The sequence below is a fragment of the Aulonocara stuartgranti genome, assembly GCF_965226115.1.
Source record: "Aulonocara stuartgranti genome assembly, chromosome: 13".
NCBI classification, from domain to species: Eukaryota; Metazoa; Chordata; class Actinopteri; order Cichliformes; family Cichlidae; genus Aulonocara; species Aulonocara stuartgranti.
This window is the reverse complement of record NC_138949.1, coordinates 14797418-14820509: the sequence shown is the minus strand read 5'-3', so window position 1 is coordinate 14820509 and position 23092 is coordinate 14797418. Positions and strand designations below refer to the sequence as shown.

General features: G+C 37.2%; 1 protein-coding gene across 15 annotated transcripts in view; it reads left to right on the top strand.

The window, feature by feature from the left end:
• LOC309720212 (neurexin-1a-like) overlaps positions 1-23092 on the top strand; it is a 256636-nt gene that overhangs the window by 6737 nt on the left and 226807 nt on the right. For 8 of the 15 annotated variants that reach the window (XM_082556897.1, XM_082556889.1, XM_082556901.1 and 5 more), the window contains exons 3-5: positions 13736-13753; positions 15053-15082; positions 16266-16313. In XM_082556897.1, the coding sequence (XP_082413023.1) occupies positions 13736-13753; positions 15053-15082; positions 16266-16313 (96 nt within the window). Of the gene's footprint in view, positions 1-12315; positions 12484-13735; positions 13754-15052; positions 15083-16265; positions 16314-23092 lie in introns of those variants that run through there. The other 7 variants (XM_082556890.1, XM_082556887.1, XM_082556904.1 and 4 more) reach the window with 5 other exon arrangements.

The window sequence follows — 23092 nt, the reverse complement described above, 5'->3', positions numbered from 1 at the left end:
ACTCCACCAATCTTACCTTAATGACACGATTAGATCTCAGTCACACAGGGCTTGAGAGCAGTTGATGTGAGTTAATAAGTGGTTTTTGGAGGTTGCTAGCTGTTTCTGGATGAAATTGGTTGCAAAGAGAGTGCTACACCAAAAACCTCCTTGCGGTTGCTGTGATCACCCATTATTTGGATGTAAGATGCCGACTTATCTGCAAATACTCTGCATTTACTCCTTGAACAGTAGTAAAACTTGAGACAGTGTGAGGCAAACGAATCCATTGTCCTCTGTGCAAGCTGCTAGTGACTACAGAAGCCTGCTACTAGCCAAAGCAGTCACAGGGAGGTTTTTGTCGAGGCAGTTAATGCTCGTGACTATCAACAGCCTTCAGTGAACACTTGCCAAAAGTCAGTGGAATACACATTTTCCCTAGCAACAGGTGGTTACCATGTGGTCTAGTTCTGCATAAATATGGTTTTAACAATCATTTCTTAGTGATTGTCAGTAACCACCTGCATCCAGTCAGGGAATACACATTTTTGCCTTGTGACCAGTGGTTGCCAGATGGTCGCCAATTGGTTTTTAAGTCTCTGTGAATGGGGTTTTGCATAAATATATATAGAATGCTTTAATATACCTACTCATAAGCATTTAATGATTTTAATTAGTGCTAGATTTATTAAATCTGTGAAATTTGAAGGACTCTGGGGTTTTGCAGGTCTATAAACAACAAATAATTTCATAAAACAAACAATACTTATTTGGACTTCTTACAAAGCACATTTAAGCAATAAATATTTAAATAGTGAAAACACATCATTATAATAATAATTTAGGTAGTATTGATGGAAATAGATGCAAGGTCCACATTTTATCTAACGCCGCCTTGTCCCTATGCAGACTTTGTCACAGGTACATCCTTTCATAGAGAAAACCTCTGAAAACCCTCAAGGCAAACCTCTACCATCACCATGACCGGCTGTCAAGCACTCCAGAATGGGATTGGAACACCTGGATTTCTCCTGATGCCTTTAATGGCTAATCTGCATTTAACTAACACAATTTCTAGTTATGCTGGCAAAAATTTACCACACACTTTATAATGACTCATTCTGCAGATCTAGCCTCGGTATTCATTTAGAGTTATGTTTCTGGCTAACCATCAAATAGAAGAAATTGTTCTGTTTTATGTTCACTGGTTACTTTGTTTTCTGTTTGCTGCTGAGCAAGTACTGGGTTCAGCATAGCTTTTATACCAGTTCCCTGCAGCTGTTGAGAGCCAAAGTGAGTAAAACTGACTTAAAACATTCAAGTTGTGGTCTGCGGACCTTATGGGCTTGGCTAGTAACTATATGTGAGGTCATCATTTTAAATTATTTTTTTTAATTTATGCATTATTGTTTCATTTTAAATATCAAAATTTGATTAGGCCAGCTATAATACTATATAAATAATGACAGATTATTCAGTCTCAAGAAGCTCCAAAGTAAAATAACTGACTTCTACATTTCCCTCACATATGAGTTCAAGAGCTAAAAATGTTAGCTTTTGATGTATCACATCAAGAGGAAAAAACTCAACAAAATCCCACAAAACAAGCAAACAAACAAAATCTCCCTTTACCTTAAAGTCTAAATATCAGGTTTGCCTGAAAAAAAGGATTATTTGACATTTACTATCTGATAGCTAAACTACTGTTGGTCCATGCTGACCTCATTTTATATTAACTGTAAGCACACTTACATATAACACTTGATAATGCTAACTGCAGTGAAAAATGACTGTAGTGCTTCAGGTTTAACTCCTACTATCAACTGCGCTGAAACTCTATGAACTTGTGTTACTTAAGTCCCTCTGAAATAAAGAATGCTGCACTGTACCTTTGCAGGATAGTATGTTTTGTGGCAAGTACAGAGAATGTTTCCCAGCCATATTAAACACACATGCTTTCTTTCTTGCTTCCTCACCATTCTGAGTTTTAGTGAGGAGGTAAGTCAAAACCACAGCAGAAAATGTGTGCAAGATTTTTATTTATTTATTTATTTAGTTTTTAAATCACACCAGAGATTTAAAATATTTTTTGAAGCTAGTGTTCTACTGTACCAAAAACACTTCTGGGAAAAAAAATCCACACACACAGAAATAAAAGTGCATATACTAACATATCGAAATTCGTTCTTAAAGCTTCTGCAAATTTACCTATTGTGCATACATGGATTTAACTATAAAGTACATTGAAGTTTAAAATTTACCCTTCCATTAAATAATCTAAAAGCTGTTGTATTACTTTGATCAGATGAAAGGATTATAGGATTTGCCACCGGACCTGTCAACTCTCCTCTGTCCAACCACAAGTGTGCACATAACTCTCTCTCTCCTGCTCTCTTTCTCCTCGGTCTCTCTCTCTCCAATTCACACACTTACAAATGCACACACGCACACAAACACAAATCCCTTTGATCGGTTGAAACAATTATTTAAATGCACTTTTCGATGGTCAGTATGCCCTTTTTGTTTCTCATTAAAGAAATAACATAGATGCATTGCATAGCTCCATATTTTATCCTGATAAAATGGAATCATGTTGTTTATCTCATCGTACATTAACCAACCATAAATCTCCCCTGGTACAAAAAAAAAAGAAAGAAAAAAAGTAGGGCAGACCCCAAGTAAGACTGCACAGCATTTTGTTTGTCACTTTGTGTATTATGTAATTTAAAAGATAAGTCACATTATCCGGGTACAGTGAGTAACTGTGATTGCCTTGCACTATCATATTGTGATTTTAGCTGATAGCATTGCTTCTAGGCTTCTAGGTGAAAATATAGTTAGACATCCTTGAAACTAATGTCACTTATAGGACAAACAGTCACAAAACATAAGCGCATTTATTAAGCTTCTATTACAGGATGGCGCAGTACCAAAAATGACTGTAGCCTACAGTAACTGAAATAATGTCAAACCTGTTTTGACTTTTGAACAATCATCAACTGTGACGGTTTTAATTCACCAAAACAAGAGTGTCAAAACAGATTTGTGCATTACTGATTCATTACAGAAGGAAAGTACTGCAACACAACACACGCAGGAGATACACTATTCACATGCTCATTTAGGTAGATGCACAATATGTTTTGCTTGCTTGTTTTTTTTTTATCCATGTCACACTCTTTGTAGCTCTTTTTTTACCTTAAAATTGAATCCTGGTTATTAGTATTTCAGTTTCCAGGTTCATCCCCAAGATATAACTTGGATAGACATGGCAGTGGCAGTGAAACCTTTCCTGGCAATCTTCCCACAGGTAATAGTGTGATCCCAGTCTGTCTGCAGCCACTGAAAATAGCTCAACGTTACTTGTGTTTATAATACTGTACAACCTCTAATGAACTGTCTGTGCTGATCTGGAAAGTTTAATTATCAACATAATGTCTAATTAAAATTAGTTTCCTTCAGTCGATTGAATCACAGGTTAATTTATATGAAATGCATATTTGTGCATTATTTGAACCTTTTTTTAATTAAAAAAAAATGACACTGGTTCTGGGACTAGATCTGTCTTATGCTCGTTTATGCCATATTATTGTCTACTAAAATATCCAAGAAAGATTTCAGATGTGTGGCTCTATCCCGTGGTTACACCAGAGGTTGTGTTTTGCATAACATATGACAGTTGTGACTATCACCTGCTGTAACGTCACTGGGAATAAGCTCTTGTGGTGCATGTGAATGTCTACAGTCGAGATTCTTGCCCGAGACTTTAGAACAGTTTGTGTTTGTTATTGCAGTCCTAATGTAATTACAGTGTTTGCTTTGGTTGATTGCACTGGTGAATAATGCATCGATATGGCACAGCCATTTGCAGAGGGTTGACCCATTCAGCAGAGAAGAAGCAGCAGCAGTTGTGTCTTTGGCAAAGAGACAAAGACAATGAGTTTTATCAACAACTTTTTACCCTTTAATTAGGTTTGGATGTATAGGCACCTTGGATTGGTGATAAACACAATGTAAGCTACTAAAGAGTTGGTCTGGTCTGTCATTGAGTCTATACTACTTGAAGACGGATAGGCTTCTGTGTTTTGGTGCTGAGCAATATTTTAGTGCAAAATCTGGCTGCCCTCTATGCCAGGGCCACTGTGGCAGCAGGTAGGGCAGCTTTTTAACACTATCTATTTGCTTCTGGATGAGGAACTCAATAAATTCACAGTGAAGTTTCTGTTTGTTTTACGCTTTGACTTTTCGCCTAAAGCCCGTACTGCATACTTTGAGCCAAGTTGTATCCTCTTGAAAAAAATTAACATTTTGAAAGCAACAGTGGAGTGGAGAAGTCCACATGGCAATAATGGGTAACTTGATTGAAAACTAGCATGTTATTGAGTATTTAACAATAATGCAAAGGTACACTGCAAAATAAATCAATGAGACCAGAAGATTGTAGTGGTAGAAAATGCAAATGTGCAAATTATGATTAAAGACTTGGTGATACCTTCATTGTTTTTGGGCATGTCCAGACAGAGTTCAGTTCAATATACTTGTTTACACAGTACTGGCTTAATATGGCAAATATCTTCATTTGACATCAGTTTTGATCAGCTTTAAACAACAACAGCGATTCATTCACATCTATGCGCAGATAGGTGCGTATGAGAATTTATGACGAGCCATATAAAAATACTTTTAAATGCAAATGGAAAAATATAAGTAAGCAAATATAATGTATTCAAAAAGAAGCTTGCGTTTGAGACTAGAAAAGCAGCACTATCATTTGATCAGTTGATTTATATTAATGGCCCCAATGTGAAAATGCGGTTTAAGAATTCAGCAGCTTTTCTCATGTTCACATTTAATATAGATTTCATAGGAAGATGAATTTGTAATTTGAGTGATCACTCCCTTTCGGGCATGTCTGTCATTGCTTAAAAAAACAACAACAACAAAAAAACCCAACATGTGACTGTACTGTATCTCTGAAAGTGTCATTTTGTCTAGAGGCCTCCTGCAGCTTCACTCAGACAAAAGCAGATTAATAGTATACTGCTGTCTCTGACTCCAAAGACAGATATCGGGATCAAAAGATTAGAGGGATTTTCCCGTAGGATTTTTGCCTTGTTTAAATACATTTGCTCCTGACTGTCAAAGGGTGTTTGTGAAATTCGTTGACACCAAACTCCTCCTTTAACGGGATTCATCCTACAGCACAAATAAACACATTCAAATTTCCATGTCACACACACAGACACCCACACATGCAAACTTGTGTTTAACTGAGCTACACCACATGTTTCTTACAGGAGCATATTAAGCTGGCATATGGAAGTTACAGTATATAAAATGCATAACATATTGCTGTTCTGTTGACATGCAATCACTACCCTGATTATGCAATATTATCTCATATGTGTATGAGATCTTGCAGATATGAGGTGTTCCACACATATATTTTTTTCCTTATTTTCACCACTGGAGACCTTTTAATACCTTGGTGTAAAAATATATTTCAGTTTCCATAATACAATTCATAGCATTTTCTATATAGTCTGGATGACTTGAGCACCCTCAAACAGATATAGAACCAAAAGGGTACTTCTGCCTCTCCCGAGGCCATATACCCTGTCCCACGGTTTTAAAATAAGTGAGCCGAGACAGACAGACAGAGAGAGAGAGGCAAAACTGATCACATATCTCTGCCTTGGTTCTCACCTTCATGCAGGAATAAAACTGCTTAGAAGCAAAACTCTTTAGATTCCAGACTGTAGATGATATTTTCACTTTGAACATAATTTACCTTTGATGCTGCTGGTTGGGTGTCGTCAGTCACGAGCGGCGGCTGAAATGCTAAAAACAAGGCAAAAGTGCTGCGCCGTAATTTGAAATCCATCACTCCGGCGATAGAGGGAAGACAAATCAGTTTTCAGGGAGAGTTTTCATCACTTCCCAAAAGAGAGTAAAGGTTGCACAAATGAACCCATCTTTATGGTAATCCAGTCTACATCATGTGTAGAAGTTCAAGAGGCAGTCTGCATAATGTTTAAAACGTCTTCTTGAGTCCAAAAAACAAACAAACAAAATGTAATATGAACTACAAATTAAATAAAAATGGGATTCAAATGGTAACTCAGTCAGAACAGATCACTGGTTTACACTTTTGCTTCGTGACATTTTTGTATAGTTTTGTCTTTTTTTGCCACTTATAATGGAAAAGGATGTAGCTTAATGTTAACAGTACTAAGAGCTTAGCTGTGGTTAATGCTCAGTGCACTTTATTAATGTTTTTTTTTCTAACTTTAGCTTAAGAGCCACTCTTCAGATAGGGATTTGCCACACGTCAACAGTGGCAGCTGCGGCAACTAGTTTCTTTAAGCAACTGCTGTGCACATTTTCTTAGAACAGATGCGTAGTGAGCGTTGGCATATCTCGCTTCAGCATGAAGCTATGAGCCCTGTCGCAATAAGTTACAAATATGCTGAGCCTATATATATATATATACACAAACTTGAAGTTTACATTAATTTCTTAATTCCTCTGCTTGGACTAATACTCCTGCATCAAAAAAAAAAAAAGATTGACTCTACATCTGTAATACTATCCTAGATATCTTCTACCCTGGGATTAAGGTTATTAGAATTCTGTATAAGCTTTTCTGATTATCCTCTTGGATCATTCCAGTCCACAAGATGTAAAAGAATTGAGAGACCCCTGAGCACATCTGCTCGCACAATCCTCTCTTTTCATCTATCTCTTTGGAAATATCTGAGTTGGACTATATTATCCACCTGCCATCTGCCTGAAGTAAATATGCAGCTAGGCACAATACATCACAATTTGATTGATTAGGTTCTTTTCAAAATGTTACCATTTCAGAAAATTTTCCTCCTCACTGTCTTACAAAGGGTTTGATAACAACACCATCACCCCTCTTGTATCAGCCCAGTAAAGAATATGGTACATCCAGCAGCTACTTAGATTATAGGTCAAACACTGGAATTAGGTTAGCCTGGCTGTATCCAGTGGCACCAAAATCTGTCTGCTTTTATATTTTAAGCTCCTAAAGTTTGTCCGATGTATTTGTGCTCTCTTGTGCCTCCTTCAAGTGCCGTGTACGTTCCCTGACTGTAAGAAGGTGTTATATGACATATTGCAGAGAAGGCATGTCTTAAATGGTACCAAACACTGACAACAAAGTGTAAAATAAAGTGTAAATATAATATGTCTTAAAAGTGTGAAAATATAAGTCCAATGTGGGAATCAAAATCTAACCTCTTAGGCAAAGGTTAATGTCACTCCTGCCAACTTTTGCCTTCAAAGATATCAGTGAATTAACAGATTATATTTTTTGGCTATTTTGAGTTAAAGGGTTAAATTTAACCTATTCTGGTCTCTGCCTGTGTTGAGGTGCCCAGTGTCAGCGGGGCGATACAATAAAAAGGTAATATGAACAGATCCTTGCCTGGAAAGCATGCATGTGTCTTGTGAGCATCTGAGATAGTGAAGATATGAATTAGCAACAGCAGAAATATCCACAGCTGTGGGCGCTATCAATTTCCATCAGAGTAGCTGGTCACTCTGCCCGTTTCCTCTCTCTCCACACTTACTGTTGCTTGAGAAGGATAATGGGGTAGAGGGTAAGCCGTGTAATGCCACTAACACTCCTCTGGTAGAAAGATGCATTAGGCTTGGCTATGCTACTAAGAGATGAGCCTTCACTTGCATTCATTATTCTTGATTTGGTCTAAATTGTAATTTAACAACAAATTGATCCTGTGGTAGTGCTGACCTTTGCTGCAAGGCTTTTACATTTTCCCTTAAAATGCCTGCGTGACGAGGGATTTTAGAACAGCCTTCCTGCTACTATTTTTCAAATTGACAACTGCGCATTGGGCCGGGAATGGATTTGGTGTGTTTTGTTCTCTGTTATTGGATGTGTAGTGATGACATTTAGAGACGAATTTAGGGAGATTTCATAGTTTTTCGTGTTATGTATTGAATGCATCGAAGCATTTGAGCAATTTTACACATTCACTTTACTAGTCAAGAGAAGTATTAGTCAACTAAAACAGTTGTATAATATGTTCTGAGGCTCTGGAAGGAGATCTGAAAAGAAAAATAAATAAATAAAACTCCCTATTCTACTCTTAAATATTTATCATACACTTGTTTTGGATATGGAAAATGTGAAAGAAGTAGAGTTGTCACAGTACTAGAATTTTAAACTCGATATTGATACCCAAGAAAAATACTCAATAATCATTTTCAATATTATGTGGGGAAAAACAATATTTACGTTATCTAAGCTAGTGCTGTGCCTCTAGGGCATAGGTGTCAAACTTTGGCCCGCGGGCCAAATTTGGCCCGCAGCCTAATTACATTTCGCCCGCGAAGCCATACCAAATTACTATTAGAGCTGGCCTACTGGTATTATACAGCTAATATATATATTGTTTAGTATTAAGCTTTGCTTGTTCCATATTCAGTTTTTCACCAAAACGTGTTTGAGTCCATAAGAAAAGATTCATTTTTATATCTGGAGGAAGATTTTTTTTTCAATAAATATTAATGTTAGCCCACGACTTTGTTCCAGTTTTAAAATTTGGCCCACTGTGTATTTGAGTTTGACACCCCTGCTCTAGGGGGACTTGGCACCATGTTTTTAACTAGAGTAGGTAAGCTAGGCTGTCACTGTTTCTGTCTAGTTGCTGGTACACATTTCTCTGCTTCTTGTCTGGGACTTTAAAAGAAATGTAACACTTTTTAGACACAAATAACTGTGTTATCCTGTTAAATTAATGTTGGGCATTATTAAGATGGGCAGGACTCACTTGCTGCCTGACATTTGGTGCCTAGCTCCCATTTTAGCGTTTTAGTCATAGCTGCTAGCAGCTTCCTTAATAATAACAGATGGCGCTATAGGAAAACCTTTAAAAGTTAAACAGCTACTGTTAAAGTTTGGGCAGGTCAGGTTAACATTTGTGATAACTGTTTAATACTAATTAATTTCTTAACTATTAATTAATTATTCCTTATAAACTCTTGTTTAACGCTAACTAGTGAGGGCGAGGCTGTGTGTGTGTGTGTGTGTGTGTGTGTGTGTGTGTGTGTGTGTGTCTGCCTGTCTGCAGAGTTGTGGGAATTTTTGTGTCAACAGGAGGAGGCAAAGATGGCACTGTTGGTATCAATACTATTGCAAATGAGAATAATACTACAGTAATTTTTTAATATCGATGGGTATCTCTGTATAGATTTTGACAACCCTAGAGAGAAAAGGCTGTTTATGTAGCACTACAATAAATGGGAACTGTGGGAGCTCAGACTCAAAGGTCTGTGAACTACCTGAAGAGGTACTCAGGAAAATCCTATTCAGTCCAAATGGCATCTCTCAAGAATAGTAGATAGTGAATAGAAACCTGTCTTTATTTGTGGTCATGCCCCATCGTAACTTCCAATGTTGGCAGTCAGTGAGTGAGCTCTGGGATTGAAACTTTTCACTCTTCTTGTACTGAGTAGCCAACATGCTGAACTTTAGACTGTTGCAGTTTACTGGCATGACAGTTGATAGTTCATAATTTTTATATATAATATTTTTGAGCAGTTGTTTAAAAAAAAAAGCAAACATTTGACAGTTAAAGTTCTCTGTGTCTTTGTTAAATGATGTACAAATACCCACAGAATTTCCAGCTATGAGACTTTTTCAGTTTCAGGTTTTCCACAGTGAATATTTGCTGCTGACCTACTTTTTCAAAGCAAAACTGGCACGATAAACTACTTCTTTTTGTGGATATGTAAAATGGAACTGAACGGCTTCATTATGAAATCTTGCGTTCTTAATAATTCATCTTACTGAACTTTATTTAACAAATTACTTTATTTAATCACGCTGATGGTATACTTTAGATATTTTACATAATGCTCTTATTTTAGTGACTCTGTCACATCATAACTGACCGCTCTACCCAGTACGCCCAATATTGCGAGACAGAACTATGTTACATAAATAATGACTGCATGAAATATAAATGCAGAGCACTGTGGTGTCATAAAGCAACAGTATTCTGACTTTCACATTTTATTTAGCTGTGATTTCGCATAGTCTTTAAGACAATTTAGGGCAAATAATATTATTTATTTTCCTGCTGTGGATCATGGTAACAGCAGACTAAATACAGACAAGGAGGTATGTGGGGGTTGTCAGCATAAGAGCGAGGGCATGCAGTTGAACCTTTACTCAGCCTTCACAGTTATGTCTTAATAAGCAGGATCTAGCACTACGATAATGGTTGTTGATTATTATGTCTTTGCAAAGCAGAGGAAAGACACAAAACACAAGTATTTGACCAATATCCTGAATGCCTTTGTAAATTTCTGTGTATTTTGCTTAGTAAGCCAAAGGGATTCCTTAATCATCCTTAACGAGTCCTTAATCACACGTGCAATCTAAAAAACTCAAAGACAGAAAACATTAAAATGCTGTTTTTCAAAAATATAGTATCCATTTAACAGGTGCACTTCATACAAAGCTAAAACACTGCAATGCTGATGACTGTAAGCACAGATGACAAAAAGCTGATTCAGGCAGACATGATCTTATAAAATTGTCAAATGGCAGAGAAAATGAATTATATCTATTGCTGGATGCTGGGTCTAGTGAATGTGACACATGGTCCTTTATGTGAAGTGCATTGTCACTGAGATCCTGCCAAGACTACTCAGCCAACTGCATCCAGACACACTGTAGAGACACGAGTGCCTTAATGACATTTTGTACAGCTAGATGACGGCACCTTGTGTGTTGAAACAGTGGACAGAGCATTGTTCGTTTTCCTTTCTATATGTCTCACTTTATATTTAATCAGCTGTCACAGTTTTGAGTTCACAGTCAGGAGGCTAAGGATTCTGTAAAGGGTCAGAATAATGTCTGCAGGAGGCAACGAGAAGAAGAAAATCAATTTATAGATTTATGTCCAATCCTTGTTGCTGTTATCCTCCAGATGTTTTATTCAGTGAGGCATTAACTTGAATAGTAATGTAATTATTTTCCATGAGCCATACACCATGTGCATGATCAACAGCGTAAGACCATCAGCGATGGAGATCGTATGATAGACAGTTGAGTGCATTTTGGTGTAGTGTTACCAGCACAATAGCACTGGGATCACTTTGTCAAGGGGATTAAATGGATTTACGTCTCTGGATTAGAATGTAACCAGCTGGGTACATTTGTGAAAGAAAGTTTGCGTGTGTGTGTCAGAGAGAGGCAAAACATGGCATGTTTTAATGGTTTCTGTCAGCTAATACTGAAGTTAAAGGAAAACTTCTTTTCTACTAAGCACCTTAAGAAACACTGGACCCCCCTTCATGCTTACTAAAGGTTTGATTCATTAACTTTGCTCAAACCTTTGGACCAAATTTGCTATGAATAGCTGTTAGACTTGCTCCCAGTATTCAAATCCAGATGTGGTTTAGAATTACATGAGGATAACGTGCTCACATCAGATTTAATATAAGAATATGAAATGCATGTCTCTCAAGCTTTACTTGTGCAATAGCTATTAATAATTATTTCTCGAAATCATTTCTTAATTTGATTGTGAACATCATCATTAGAGGAAGGGAATCACTATAATAGTGTTAATTGTGCAGTAACCCCACAGGCTGCACAATCTTTCACAAGCTATCAAATAAGCAGTCCTCCTGCATAGATCACTCACCGAATTTAAATGTAATACAACAAAGACTGCTATCACTGTATTGCACACCGCAGTGAGTCAATTATTAGTTACCTGTTAGTTATTGTGGCAAAATGTTTCAGTCAATGTTGGTCTTTGGGGTCTTGACATCAGCCAGTGTTCTTGTTTCTTTCACTTTTCTCATGCAGCTTCATGCTTGCCTTGTCAGAATGCTTTTTTTCAGCAGCCTGCTTCTCATTTCCAAGCAACGTTTTTTGTCAACATACTGCATGCGTGTATATTTTTTAAAGATCGGCTCTTTTCACAGAGGCCACTGTGACATGTCAGCGGAGTAAACACAGATGTAATTGATAAAACGATGGCCCCATTTAGTGCGCCTCAGCCATTTGTTTGAGCTCTGGCCCATCTGGTTGGAACCGGTCCATAATTAATTTGATTAATTACACCTGTGTTTAGCCTGCGACGGTCCGATCAAAAAGGCCCCTCTGAAAATGGCCTATAGAATCTCATTTATCTAAATGTCCTGTATTTTCTTAAATTTGGAAAGTTTTATCCACATCTGGCTACATTTTAAACAAAATTAAACCATTGTAAGGCAAATGCACAGTTCAGTACTGAAGGACAAGGATAAATGAGGCTCTAGTATGAGTTATACATATTATCAAAAATATTTCAAATTCCATCAAATGAAATCAATCTAAATTTTTACCAAAACTGATGTGGTCGTATTATACAACGAGTGAAGTCTTTAATTGTGATAATTTGGATTGATTTTGTGTGCATGGTGTCTGATTTGGAATGGGAACCAGTGGTGATGGTAAGTTTCGGTCAAAATAAATCTGGGCAAGAAACCATATTAAAGAGGTAGGAGTTTATTTAGCAGCGGTCCCTATTTGGTCGCATGGTTATTGTAACTGGATTGATCACACAACCATGTTTCTTTGTCTTCTATATATATATACATTGCATGTTGGTGTTTTCATGATTTTTGGTTAATTTTTTTAATCCAAAGTTAAAAGTCTAATAACTGTGTTCTCATCACATTTATTTATTTTCTATATTTATTTATTAGATCCTTTTGTATCTGTCTGGTGTTACATTTTAATGATCAAATATTAAATACTATTGCTATGTATCAGTGATGAATAGTACTGCTGACTGATTATATATTATTATTCTTTTCATAGGAAATGTGTGGGTCCTTACGCATCCTTACGTGATTATTTTTGCATGTTTCCAGTCAAATCATTTTGTTAAACTCATTTATTTCCTTGCTGTTAGCATGTTTTCTGCACTTGTTTGCTATTAGTTTGCTAGCATATACTTCTTCACCTATATCTTTCATTTGAGACCAATTTCACATGTCAGTTTTGGGGTTTTTTGTTTTGTTTTTTTCACTTCCACAAAACTCACATTGTTTGCCAAAAATTAGTGTTAGGAGAATTTCATCCGGGAGGCAATCTCCTTTTGTATTGCCCGTATGTGGTCACTGGTCATTGCCTTCACTACTGTGACCAATTCACCTGAATAAGTGACACGAGACTCCACTGCCGGTTCGGAAACCTCAGAGGCATTGCTTTACCGCAGCCGGCTCAATTTATTTAGGTTATTTTCTGTTGCAGCGTATTTCATCACATGCACCGGCTTTTCAGTCAAGAAAAACAAACTAGATTTCACTGAGCTGCTGGAGTAAATAGTTGTTGATACAAAAAGTTGCAGTTCATTATTTTAAAAAAACGTCAAATAAAAAAAGTATTTAACAAGCTTAACAGAACACTATGAAACCGCCTCAAGTTTCAATATAATGGACTTGCTTGATAGAATTAAATTCTTTGAAGTCGTTTCAAATGTTCAAAAGTTCACTCAGAGCTCTGTCCTGTATTCCAGGTCAATGCACGGACAAAAACACGTGTACGTGCTTTAGCGTTTCCTCTGCAGGGGTTACAATAGGTCACTTGCATGTGATGTTTAATGCCTTGCATGGTGATGACATGCAATGGCCAGTACTAGTCTGCATGCTGCTTAATGAATATCTTACTCTTTTTCTCTTTGCCTGTCTGTGCTTCCAGAAGACAACTATAATGAAGGTGGGTATTGTAATTGAAACTGGTTCTATTTTTTTCTAACACATTGTTATGGCTAAGGCTTCTCAGTGTTTTATAAGGGTAACAGTATCGCTGTTACTGGAGTGGTAAGTCTGATTAATTAAATTTTCTCTGTTATTTCTGGGTATTTAAACAATACTCGAACATCACCATAGCCTTCACAGCCAAGACATTTAAAAATGTATATTAAACGGATCTAAGGGCGTTAAAGGGTCAGTAAAATATCTTATTTAAATGGGTACAAGCACTGATATTAGCATGTCCATTTATTACTCATATCACAGTGATTCTTTTTGCATGAGATTGCAAAGATTAGATTTTTTTATATGTAGTTTTGGAGAATGGAATTGGATATCCTTTTTAGTTGAAGACCTACCCAGAGGGTTAACTGTGAATACTTGTACAGCAATTCTGTGCCTGCTTTGATTGCCTCATTTAATCAATAGTCTACTTTAGGACCATGTGAACCAGATCTGATACTAGTACGGGCTAGTAGCACCAAATTATTACTCTAAGAAACACTGACAAAAGAAAGATTGAAGCAATTATTGAGCGCAATATTGGCTAAAAAAATGTTTTTTAATAAATTCATTAAAGATGCACATTTAATAAAGTAAATGCAGATTTTTGTTGACTGAAATCTTTGTTCGTGGTTATCAAAACTCAAAATGTATTTGGTTGAATCTTGTTGGTAAGTATATTGTAATAAAAAGGAAAAGGGCATCTTAATTTATTCCATGCAGACTTTTAACACAATGACAGCTTCCTTATTATTAAGCAAGGCTGGTCATGTTGTTTGTATTGAGATTAATTTTAAAATGAGTATTTGAGATGTGAAGCTGAAAGGCTAAGCAGAACACACGATTTATAACAGAAAACTGTGTCAGAAGACATCTTCATCTTTTTTACCCGTATGATTTTGTTTGAATATGAATCAAATATTAGCTGAACGCAGGTCTATATTTGAATAGCGATTGCTCTTTAAGGGTGGTAGGCGGAATGATGATCTTAGAGCACAAAGATCAGCCTGAATTTAAATTTCTGAATTATATCTAGTAAGTGGATGATGATGATGCATTGCAACCTGCTTCGGTTGACCAAATGCTCATCTTGCTGACCCTGTCTATGCATCCTCCTATTTCTCTCCTTCCCACTTTTTCCCTATCCACACTCCTCAAGAAACACAGACATCTGCTCTGAAAGAGATGCCTGCGTGTCAGTGTCACACAGCTTCCCATTATCCCTTGTTCTCTGCTGACTGTGCTCTTGTTTTCCTTTAAGGTCTGGCACACCTGATGATGGGCGACCAAGGTATGAGCTCTGTTCCTTTTTCCAGCGATTCCCCCATTTGTCCCTCTTGCTCCCATTGTGCTCAGAAGTGTGTGTGCGTGCCTGTAACTCTTATTTAACATCCAGGCTTGAAGCTTCAGATATGGGCTGTCAATTCACTTATACTGACTGACCTGGCTAATTTTCACTCTCTCAGTGACTTTTTTTTCCCTCCCCATCTTTTCAAGCTCATTTAGCTTTCTATTCACGACTCTGCTGTGTCGCCATTTGTTTCCATCTTTCTTTCGTTTTAATTATTCTAATTTACTTCATGTTCTTTTGTTTACTGGGAATGTGGTTAGAGTAACGAGACACTTCCATCAGCATCATTTGAATGTAATGCATGGTGGTGGTAAATGGCTTACTGAAATTTTAAGCTAATCTTCATCTGTCCTCGCTCCTGTAATGCATGTAGCGATTGTCTGCACAGAGTCTGTCCATTCTGTTTTTGTGATCCTGCACATCTTTATTATGTAGCACAGATAGAATGAGAAGTTTTGGTTTTATTTTTCATCATTATTCCCATTACAGTTACACATTTCCTCTCTTCTGATTGCACATATTTGTAGTCATCAAGCCTCTTGCTCCTGTCCTCTGTCCTTTTCCGACGTGACCATGACACTTATTCGTGTCTCCTCTCCTTTTGTTCTCCCTTTTTGTCTGGAATATGCTTTCTTCATGGACATTTCATCAAATTTCATAGGTAAAAGTAAAGGTACTACCCTTTTAATTCTGAGTTTTCATTGAACTAAGCTAGCCATGTTTGTGACATTATATACTCATGCTGAATGAAGTATATAAAGTCATTGGCATTTTTGAAACTTGCTTTTTCAACCATTAATGAAAGCTTTTCAAGGTAGGTGCCACTTTCGCTTCGTGTTCACACTTTTAAGCTGCGCCATTTGTTCCTTTCTGCTTGTGCATGGGGATCATAAACAAGTCTCACATGGGCATATGAACACACTAGTTTCTGTCGTAGTTCCAGTACACCACCACCACCACCACTGGGGTAACTACAAGCTTTCTGTTCAAATCATGATTTTTGGGGTTGTGGGTGAGGCTTGATCATAGTGTTGTGGGCCTCCCATCCTGGCTGTGATCCTCACCTCTTCTCCCTGTGGGGTAAGTGGACTTCTGATCTTTCCCATTTGACTCTCCTCCTCAGGGCAGAGAGGGGAAGCTTGGCTTCTAAGGTCCCTACTGAGCATTCAAGGTAAAACTTTGATTCTTTCAAGTTGAAGTAAAGCTGGAAGCTATATAAGTCCTCTTCAGCTTACATCAGTGTAATGCAGTTTAATGTTTGCTAATTAGAAAATAATGTTTAATAATACTTTATAACTCAATTGAAACATAATAAAGACTGATTTTGACAATCAGTCTTTCCTTTTGCATTCTGAAAATAAATTTTTTCTTGCTTTTGCTTGACCTTTGTCTTAAAATTGACTGTGTCATTCGTTCTGATTGTAGAAATTCCTTGCAAATTAGTTTGTAACATTTTTGTTTCTTAAGACCAAATAGAAAAATATCATGATAATGCTGTCTCTTATCATGTACTTGTGAAGCATCATCTAAACAGGTAAGTCTTCCAAGTGACCTTTAGACGCACAGTGTGAGGAATTATGTTGTTGGATTTTGTGCCATCAAATGCCATGCTACTAAAGCTGCAGTGCTATTTGTGACCAAACACACATACACACACAAACACACCATGTTCTTATTACAAGGAAAGATATTGCATTGGCTTAAATTAAATTTGTGGACAATTACCTTAAGCCAAACCACAATCCCCACTTGCCTTAACTTAACCTTCAACTAAGTCGTCATAATAAAATGTATAGATTATGTTATGGAGACTAGACGCACATACCCACACAAATAAAACCCACTGTCCATTCTAAATACAGACATTGATTTTTCCATCCGCTAAGGTAAGTCTTTGTGTTTTATTTTCGGTTTTGAAGATGGATGCATACAAATTTGACATACATGCAACATATATTCACTACATTTTTTGTTAATAATAAATCTAGCTCTGTAGGTGACTTCAAAACATTTTTCTAAAATTATGCAAAAGAAAATTGCATCATGTGCATGTACATATAAGGAATTGCGTATGTAGAAGGTTAGTCGATTGCACAAAAATAAAACCCTTTGAATTGTGTATAGTGTACAGTATGAGGCTTCTGATGCTTTGGTTTTATTACACTTTACCACACGCTCAGCTTGGACGTGGCAGAAGGAAAGCCACGGGGAGAGATTGAGATAATGCTGATGAGGCACAAATCTGCCATACGTGGAACACTGCTTCTAATTTGGGCCATGGTTAGCTGTCCCCCGTGTTGTACAGTGTGAAACATAGTCAATCCTTTTACATGCTGTGTGGTAAATCTAAGAACGAGCACAGAGCGACAGTGCATTCACTGTCTGCCATAAGCTTGTGAGAATATTGTGCATTATGTTGTCCCTCCCACCCCTTCCTCCCAAGGTGCTGCTGTGTCATGTTAACTGCTTTATACCCTGTTTCATGGGTAGCCTTTTGAGAATGGGCTTGTGAATGTGCACTGCTTTCAGCTGGTACACTGCCACCGGATTCCTGAAACCTTGTTTCCATCTAGCTCTAGCAAGCGGGGCATGCCGTAGGATAAGTCATAATACCACTGACCTACAAATCACCAGGGTATTTAATTGCACTCATCACAATAAACTGCCATGTGCAGCTTAAGAGAAACTGCAGGCTGTGCAGACAGGCTTACAGGTACAACTGTGCTATTTCTAAATTAGTATACTTCTAATGTAATTGCTTTCAGTTTCTGAACATGGAAATGTCTCTTCTCATTGTAGTGTTCACACGCCACAGGTTTTCTGTAAAGTGAGAAAGCGAATCCCTCTGGTAGCTGCCTTGTACATATTGTGCTACATTTTAAATGTCAAATTAAATGGATATTTAAAATACTCTACTATATTACAGAAGCCTGACTCACCCAGACTTTTAACTGAGTGTCATAGACGTGTAAAGATGACACATTTCTTCAAATAGTAACTTTTGGAGTCACCTCATAGTGTTTTGTTTGATACATGTGAGGTGACTTATAAGATGAATATCAAATTATCAAAAGTGATAATTTCACAGCAATTACAGGAGTTAAGAGTGTAGATATGATTCATGTCCTCACCCAGTGAAGTTGGCCATTGCTTGGTGGTATTAATAGCAACGACTTTAGAGTTGAACAAAGATTTGCAAGTGTTTTGGATAAATGCTGTGAATCATAAATGGAACAAAGCCACACGAGGCAGAAAAAACTCAAGACAGAGATTTCGCATGTCAAAACCAACATCATAAACGCTAGAGAGGTGCATTAGCTAAATTCAATTCTAGTATCCCATCTAATCTCGCAATCTAGGAACATTTGATAAAAGAATATCTGTATTATTATCAGTATTTTCCAGTAATAGATATAGCTTAAAAGTAGCATATAGTGCTATAAGAGTGTGTTCAGGTCAATAAAAACGGTGCCTCAATTTTTCTGTTTAATTTAACCATCCATTTATTTTAACGCGAGTGCTTATTTAGAGTTATTATTGAGAGTTTGACAGTTTCTATAGCTGCAAATGCTGTAAGAGCCTATTATCAAATATGAAGAGGTCAAAGCTTGCATTCGTATGAGGGTATCCATGCTGTGTTTGTGTAAATGCAGAGTGCACAAGAAAACTCTGTTTAAGGTGGACTTGGGAATGGCGTGCATGTAATTTACAGACCCCAGCATCGCTATGCTCCCTCAATGACAGCTGTGTTTGGGAATTATTTAATTACCAAATGCATAAAATCCTAAAACGAACGTTTTGAGTGTAGGAGCGCATTTCAAAAGCACGTGTGTATGAACGAGAGACATCAGTACTGAAAAGAGAAGTTGGGACTCTGAGACAAACTGATGTGTACTTGGGTGTGGATCGTTGAGGACACCGCGAGCGCAGGCCAGTGAAAAGTCGGAAACATGATACAAATTACAGCTAGTATATGCAAAATTATTATTTAATTATTTTTTTTATTGTGAAATTTGTCAGAAGCTTCAATAAACCCTCCAGTTTAAAGAAGTTGAATCTTCTAGGAATTAATTCATTATTTAGGCTTTACAGGGTTAAGAAATTCGTTTGTAGCATCAATCTCACATCTCAAACTCAACTCATTTTTTAATAATCTTTAGCCATCATAATAAAATGTTTTGTAATGGATTTTGAAATCCTTCGTTGCCTAACCATGGCTGTCATTTTTACTTTTGGCATCACAATGGCCAGTGTAGCAGCTTGTGAAAACAAGGCGGACGAGTGGAATATGTTTGTTGTTGTTTTTTGATCAGGGCCTGCTTAGAGGTTGGGATGGTTATATCTTCCACATTTCTTCTGTCCTTACAGGAAAGTTGTCAATTTTGTGAGATGACAGGCAAAATGTGCCCATTGTCAACATATTTGTACAGCACACATATAAATGAACAGGTATAGATCAGTTAGATATAGCTGCAATTATATTATTCCAGTGATGCCTGAAATGTGTCCTGGGGACCCTGGTGGGTCATCGAGGTACTGCAGGTAAGCAGCAGTAATAACAGAAATTCAGTTTGAAATTACCCAAAGTCTGTACAGTTATATTATTATTTTATTAATATAAAAAGTGATTTATTAGTTTTTGTATTGAAGTTTGTAGTGGCAGGTGGGTCACATATTGACTTTAACACTTTAACTGCCTATGACTCGGTAGCATTAGCAATTTATACAAAACAGTCTATGTTGTTTATGTTGTTTTTAACACAGTTTTAAGGAACTACATAACGTACTCTTGTAGTTTAACTAGAATGAAGATTTAAGATTGCATGCGTCGCACTTAATTTGTGTTAGCACTAACGGGATAGCTTGTCTACCAGGTTATGTTAATGGTGACATGAATCCAGCTCCCATCCACACAAACATATATGCTTGTTCAGGATACCTAGTCATCGCATTTAAACATACTGAATACCTCAAGCATCATTTACAATGTACAGGCTTAATCTTAAAAATGGGCATATTTTAGCCCTCACCCATGATCTGTTTCTAAACCTAATCAGGTCGATTTGCTGCGCAACCATAACCATTAGTTTTTGGTGCATACTCCAATTAGTCACTAAAAGCAAGCAAAAATAAATGATTATTGAATGAAATCACATATCTATGTTTTACTGAAACTAAAACGCAGATAACAAAATAAACCAAAATGCTAAATACAAATCTCAGAAAATCTCCTTGGAACCCTACCAGCATCTTAAGCCACTGCTACCCCTAGCTGTCATCATGTCAGATGCCAGCAGCTTTGACAAGCAGCTTTGGCAGTATGACATGATATTTTGGGATGAGAACACAAATATTCATAATCATGCATCAAACTATAAAGTAAGCATTTGTTCTTGAGTTTGTATTTGTTATAATGTATGATAGTGTTGACGGAATCATAAGAAAGGCAGGCATGATGAAAAACAATAATATTCAGAGTTATGAACCAAAGGCAATTTAATGCACTATATACTTTCTTATCGTGGCTACAATCAGAATCCATGTGTGTGACAGTGTTGCAATAGAAAGTAAGAAATACTTTTTAGATAACATGGAGCAGCATGTCAGAGTGCAGAAACTGTCAAGACTGTTGTGCCTTCTTTATCTGACAGGTTACACAATATCATGCGGTGTGTGTTGAATCAACAACAGATGTTGCCTTTGTAAGTTCACATGAAACCTGGAAGAGTGTCTGTGAAATTCCTTTAGCTCTACTGACAGGATTAGTTTCTTAGACATTAGGTATACAGTATCTGTGGCAGTTTTTCTTTTCTTGGTGAATAGACACTAACTTCAAAAATAAGAAAAGCAGGTATACTTTAGTAAAGGTGGCCCTGAGTGTTAATTTCTGAAGGTCTTGATTCATACTTCTCCTGGAGGCCACACTTAAAGTTAATAACACTTTACAGTAAGTGGTCATCGTAATTTCTCATCATGTGAAATGTCAGTGGAAGTGTTATTTGGGATGCTGACTCAGAATTTTCAACTATGTTTGTCTGTAGGTCTTGGCATTTATATATAGCATCACCATCTGGTCTGAAAACCCCAGTCAGAGCCTGACTGAAGCTTATGCTGCATACAAATCACTAGCTCTTTCTTCCAGGCAATGTAAAGTATGCACATTTGAAATTAATTAACTGTATATCTGTATTACACTGTACTCATTTAAAAAAAAAAAAAATACAGCTTCTGCAACATTGTTCATGTATTTTCTTAAGTGTTTTAGCATTAACTTTTTAAGCTCAAGCAAATATCCCTGCTGACTAACCCAGATTCCAAAGCTTATCCACTAGCACAGTAAATAAACTATAAGAGGAAGCACACTTGGTTGAGGGTTCTAGTAGCTGCAGGCAAAGGAGCCCTGGGGGCTGACGACCCACGTGCGCAACTGTTCTGTGGAAAAAGAAGTGAGTGACCACTGCAGAGACAGCATAAAGTGGCAGCATGTACTGTATATGCACTGAGTCAAGAGGATGTAACTGGAATTCTGTCAAAACTATTTTCACACATACAGTGTCATCACTCAAGTTTCCTCATAACAACAGTGTGAAAACATGATTAATGCTAGCGTGAGGGTGAGCTAAATGAGTTAAGTGTCATCATAATAATTCATTAGTAAGCTATGACAGTATACCTATGTGTGTTTTTTTTCTTTTTTTTTTGCACAAGCAGGTGATGTTCCTGGATTAGAGATTCACAGAACAAATACTGTGCTGTATGTAAATGACCGGGTCATCTTAGAAATAATTAGGTAAAATCCTCCAATAAACAATGGGGAAAAGTTTACAGTGCTAATTGTTAGCACTGATGCCTCACAGCAAAAAGATCCTGGGTTCAAAACCACCATCTGGATGAGGCCTTAGTGTGTGGACTTTGCATGTTTTCCCTGTGTTTTCGTTGGGTCTCTCCGTCTACTCCCGCTTCCTCCCACGATTCCAACACATGCAGTTAGTGGAAAGCACTTTGAATCACCTTGTTGTTGAATTGTGCTATACACATAAACTTGCCTTGCCTTGCTTAGTGCGGTTAGGTTAGCCGGTGATTACAATTGCCTATAGGTTTGAATTTAAAGGAGAATGGTTGTCTGTCTCGCCGTGCTAGCCCTGTCACAGACTGACTACCTGTCCGGAGTGTACCCTGCCTCTTGCCCTGTGGCAGCTGGGACAGAGAAGGGAATGGACGGTCGGATGGACAGTCAGTTAAGAAAACAATAACTACTACATTGCATACATTTTAAAATTAGAGGTAATGGGCAGTAGACAAAAAACATAATAATAATAATAATAATTTAATAAATACATTCTTGTAAAAGTAAAACCATCCACATCTGCCTGCTATATCTGCAGTCTCTCTCACTTAACTGTAATTAAGTTTAAAGCCACACTTTGTTAGTAAGGTGCATCTATTATTGACTGTGATGTTAATTAATGCGGATGCTAGGTATAGCTGTTAGTAAACGCATGTGAACTAAAATGTAACGATGTAAACAATTTTCTTTCATTTTCTTCATGAATTTAAAGGGACTAGTTACGTTGTTACACTTAGATTTTGTATATACTGTGTTCTCTACACTTAGAGCTTATTTTTGCATTCAAATTTAACTGTCTAGACTGTCTGGACTGTCTAGTTTACCTATTATATACACCAACGGTCATCTGTGTTTGTTAAAACCAAGATAATTGCACTTGATGCGTCACAGAAATGGTTTTCACAGTAACCAAGTTGGGGAAACTGACTTTGCACTACAGAGAAAAAGGCCTATAATTGCCTCAAGTGAGATTTGTGTATCTTGACATGGCAGATTGGCAACAGTGCACTAAAGCTCCACAGATTAGTACATTACCACAGATTCTCTTCCTGGAGGGAAGGTTGGAAGAGGAAGAGTAAAGGACCTAAAGCAGGCATAGAGAA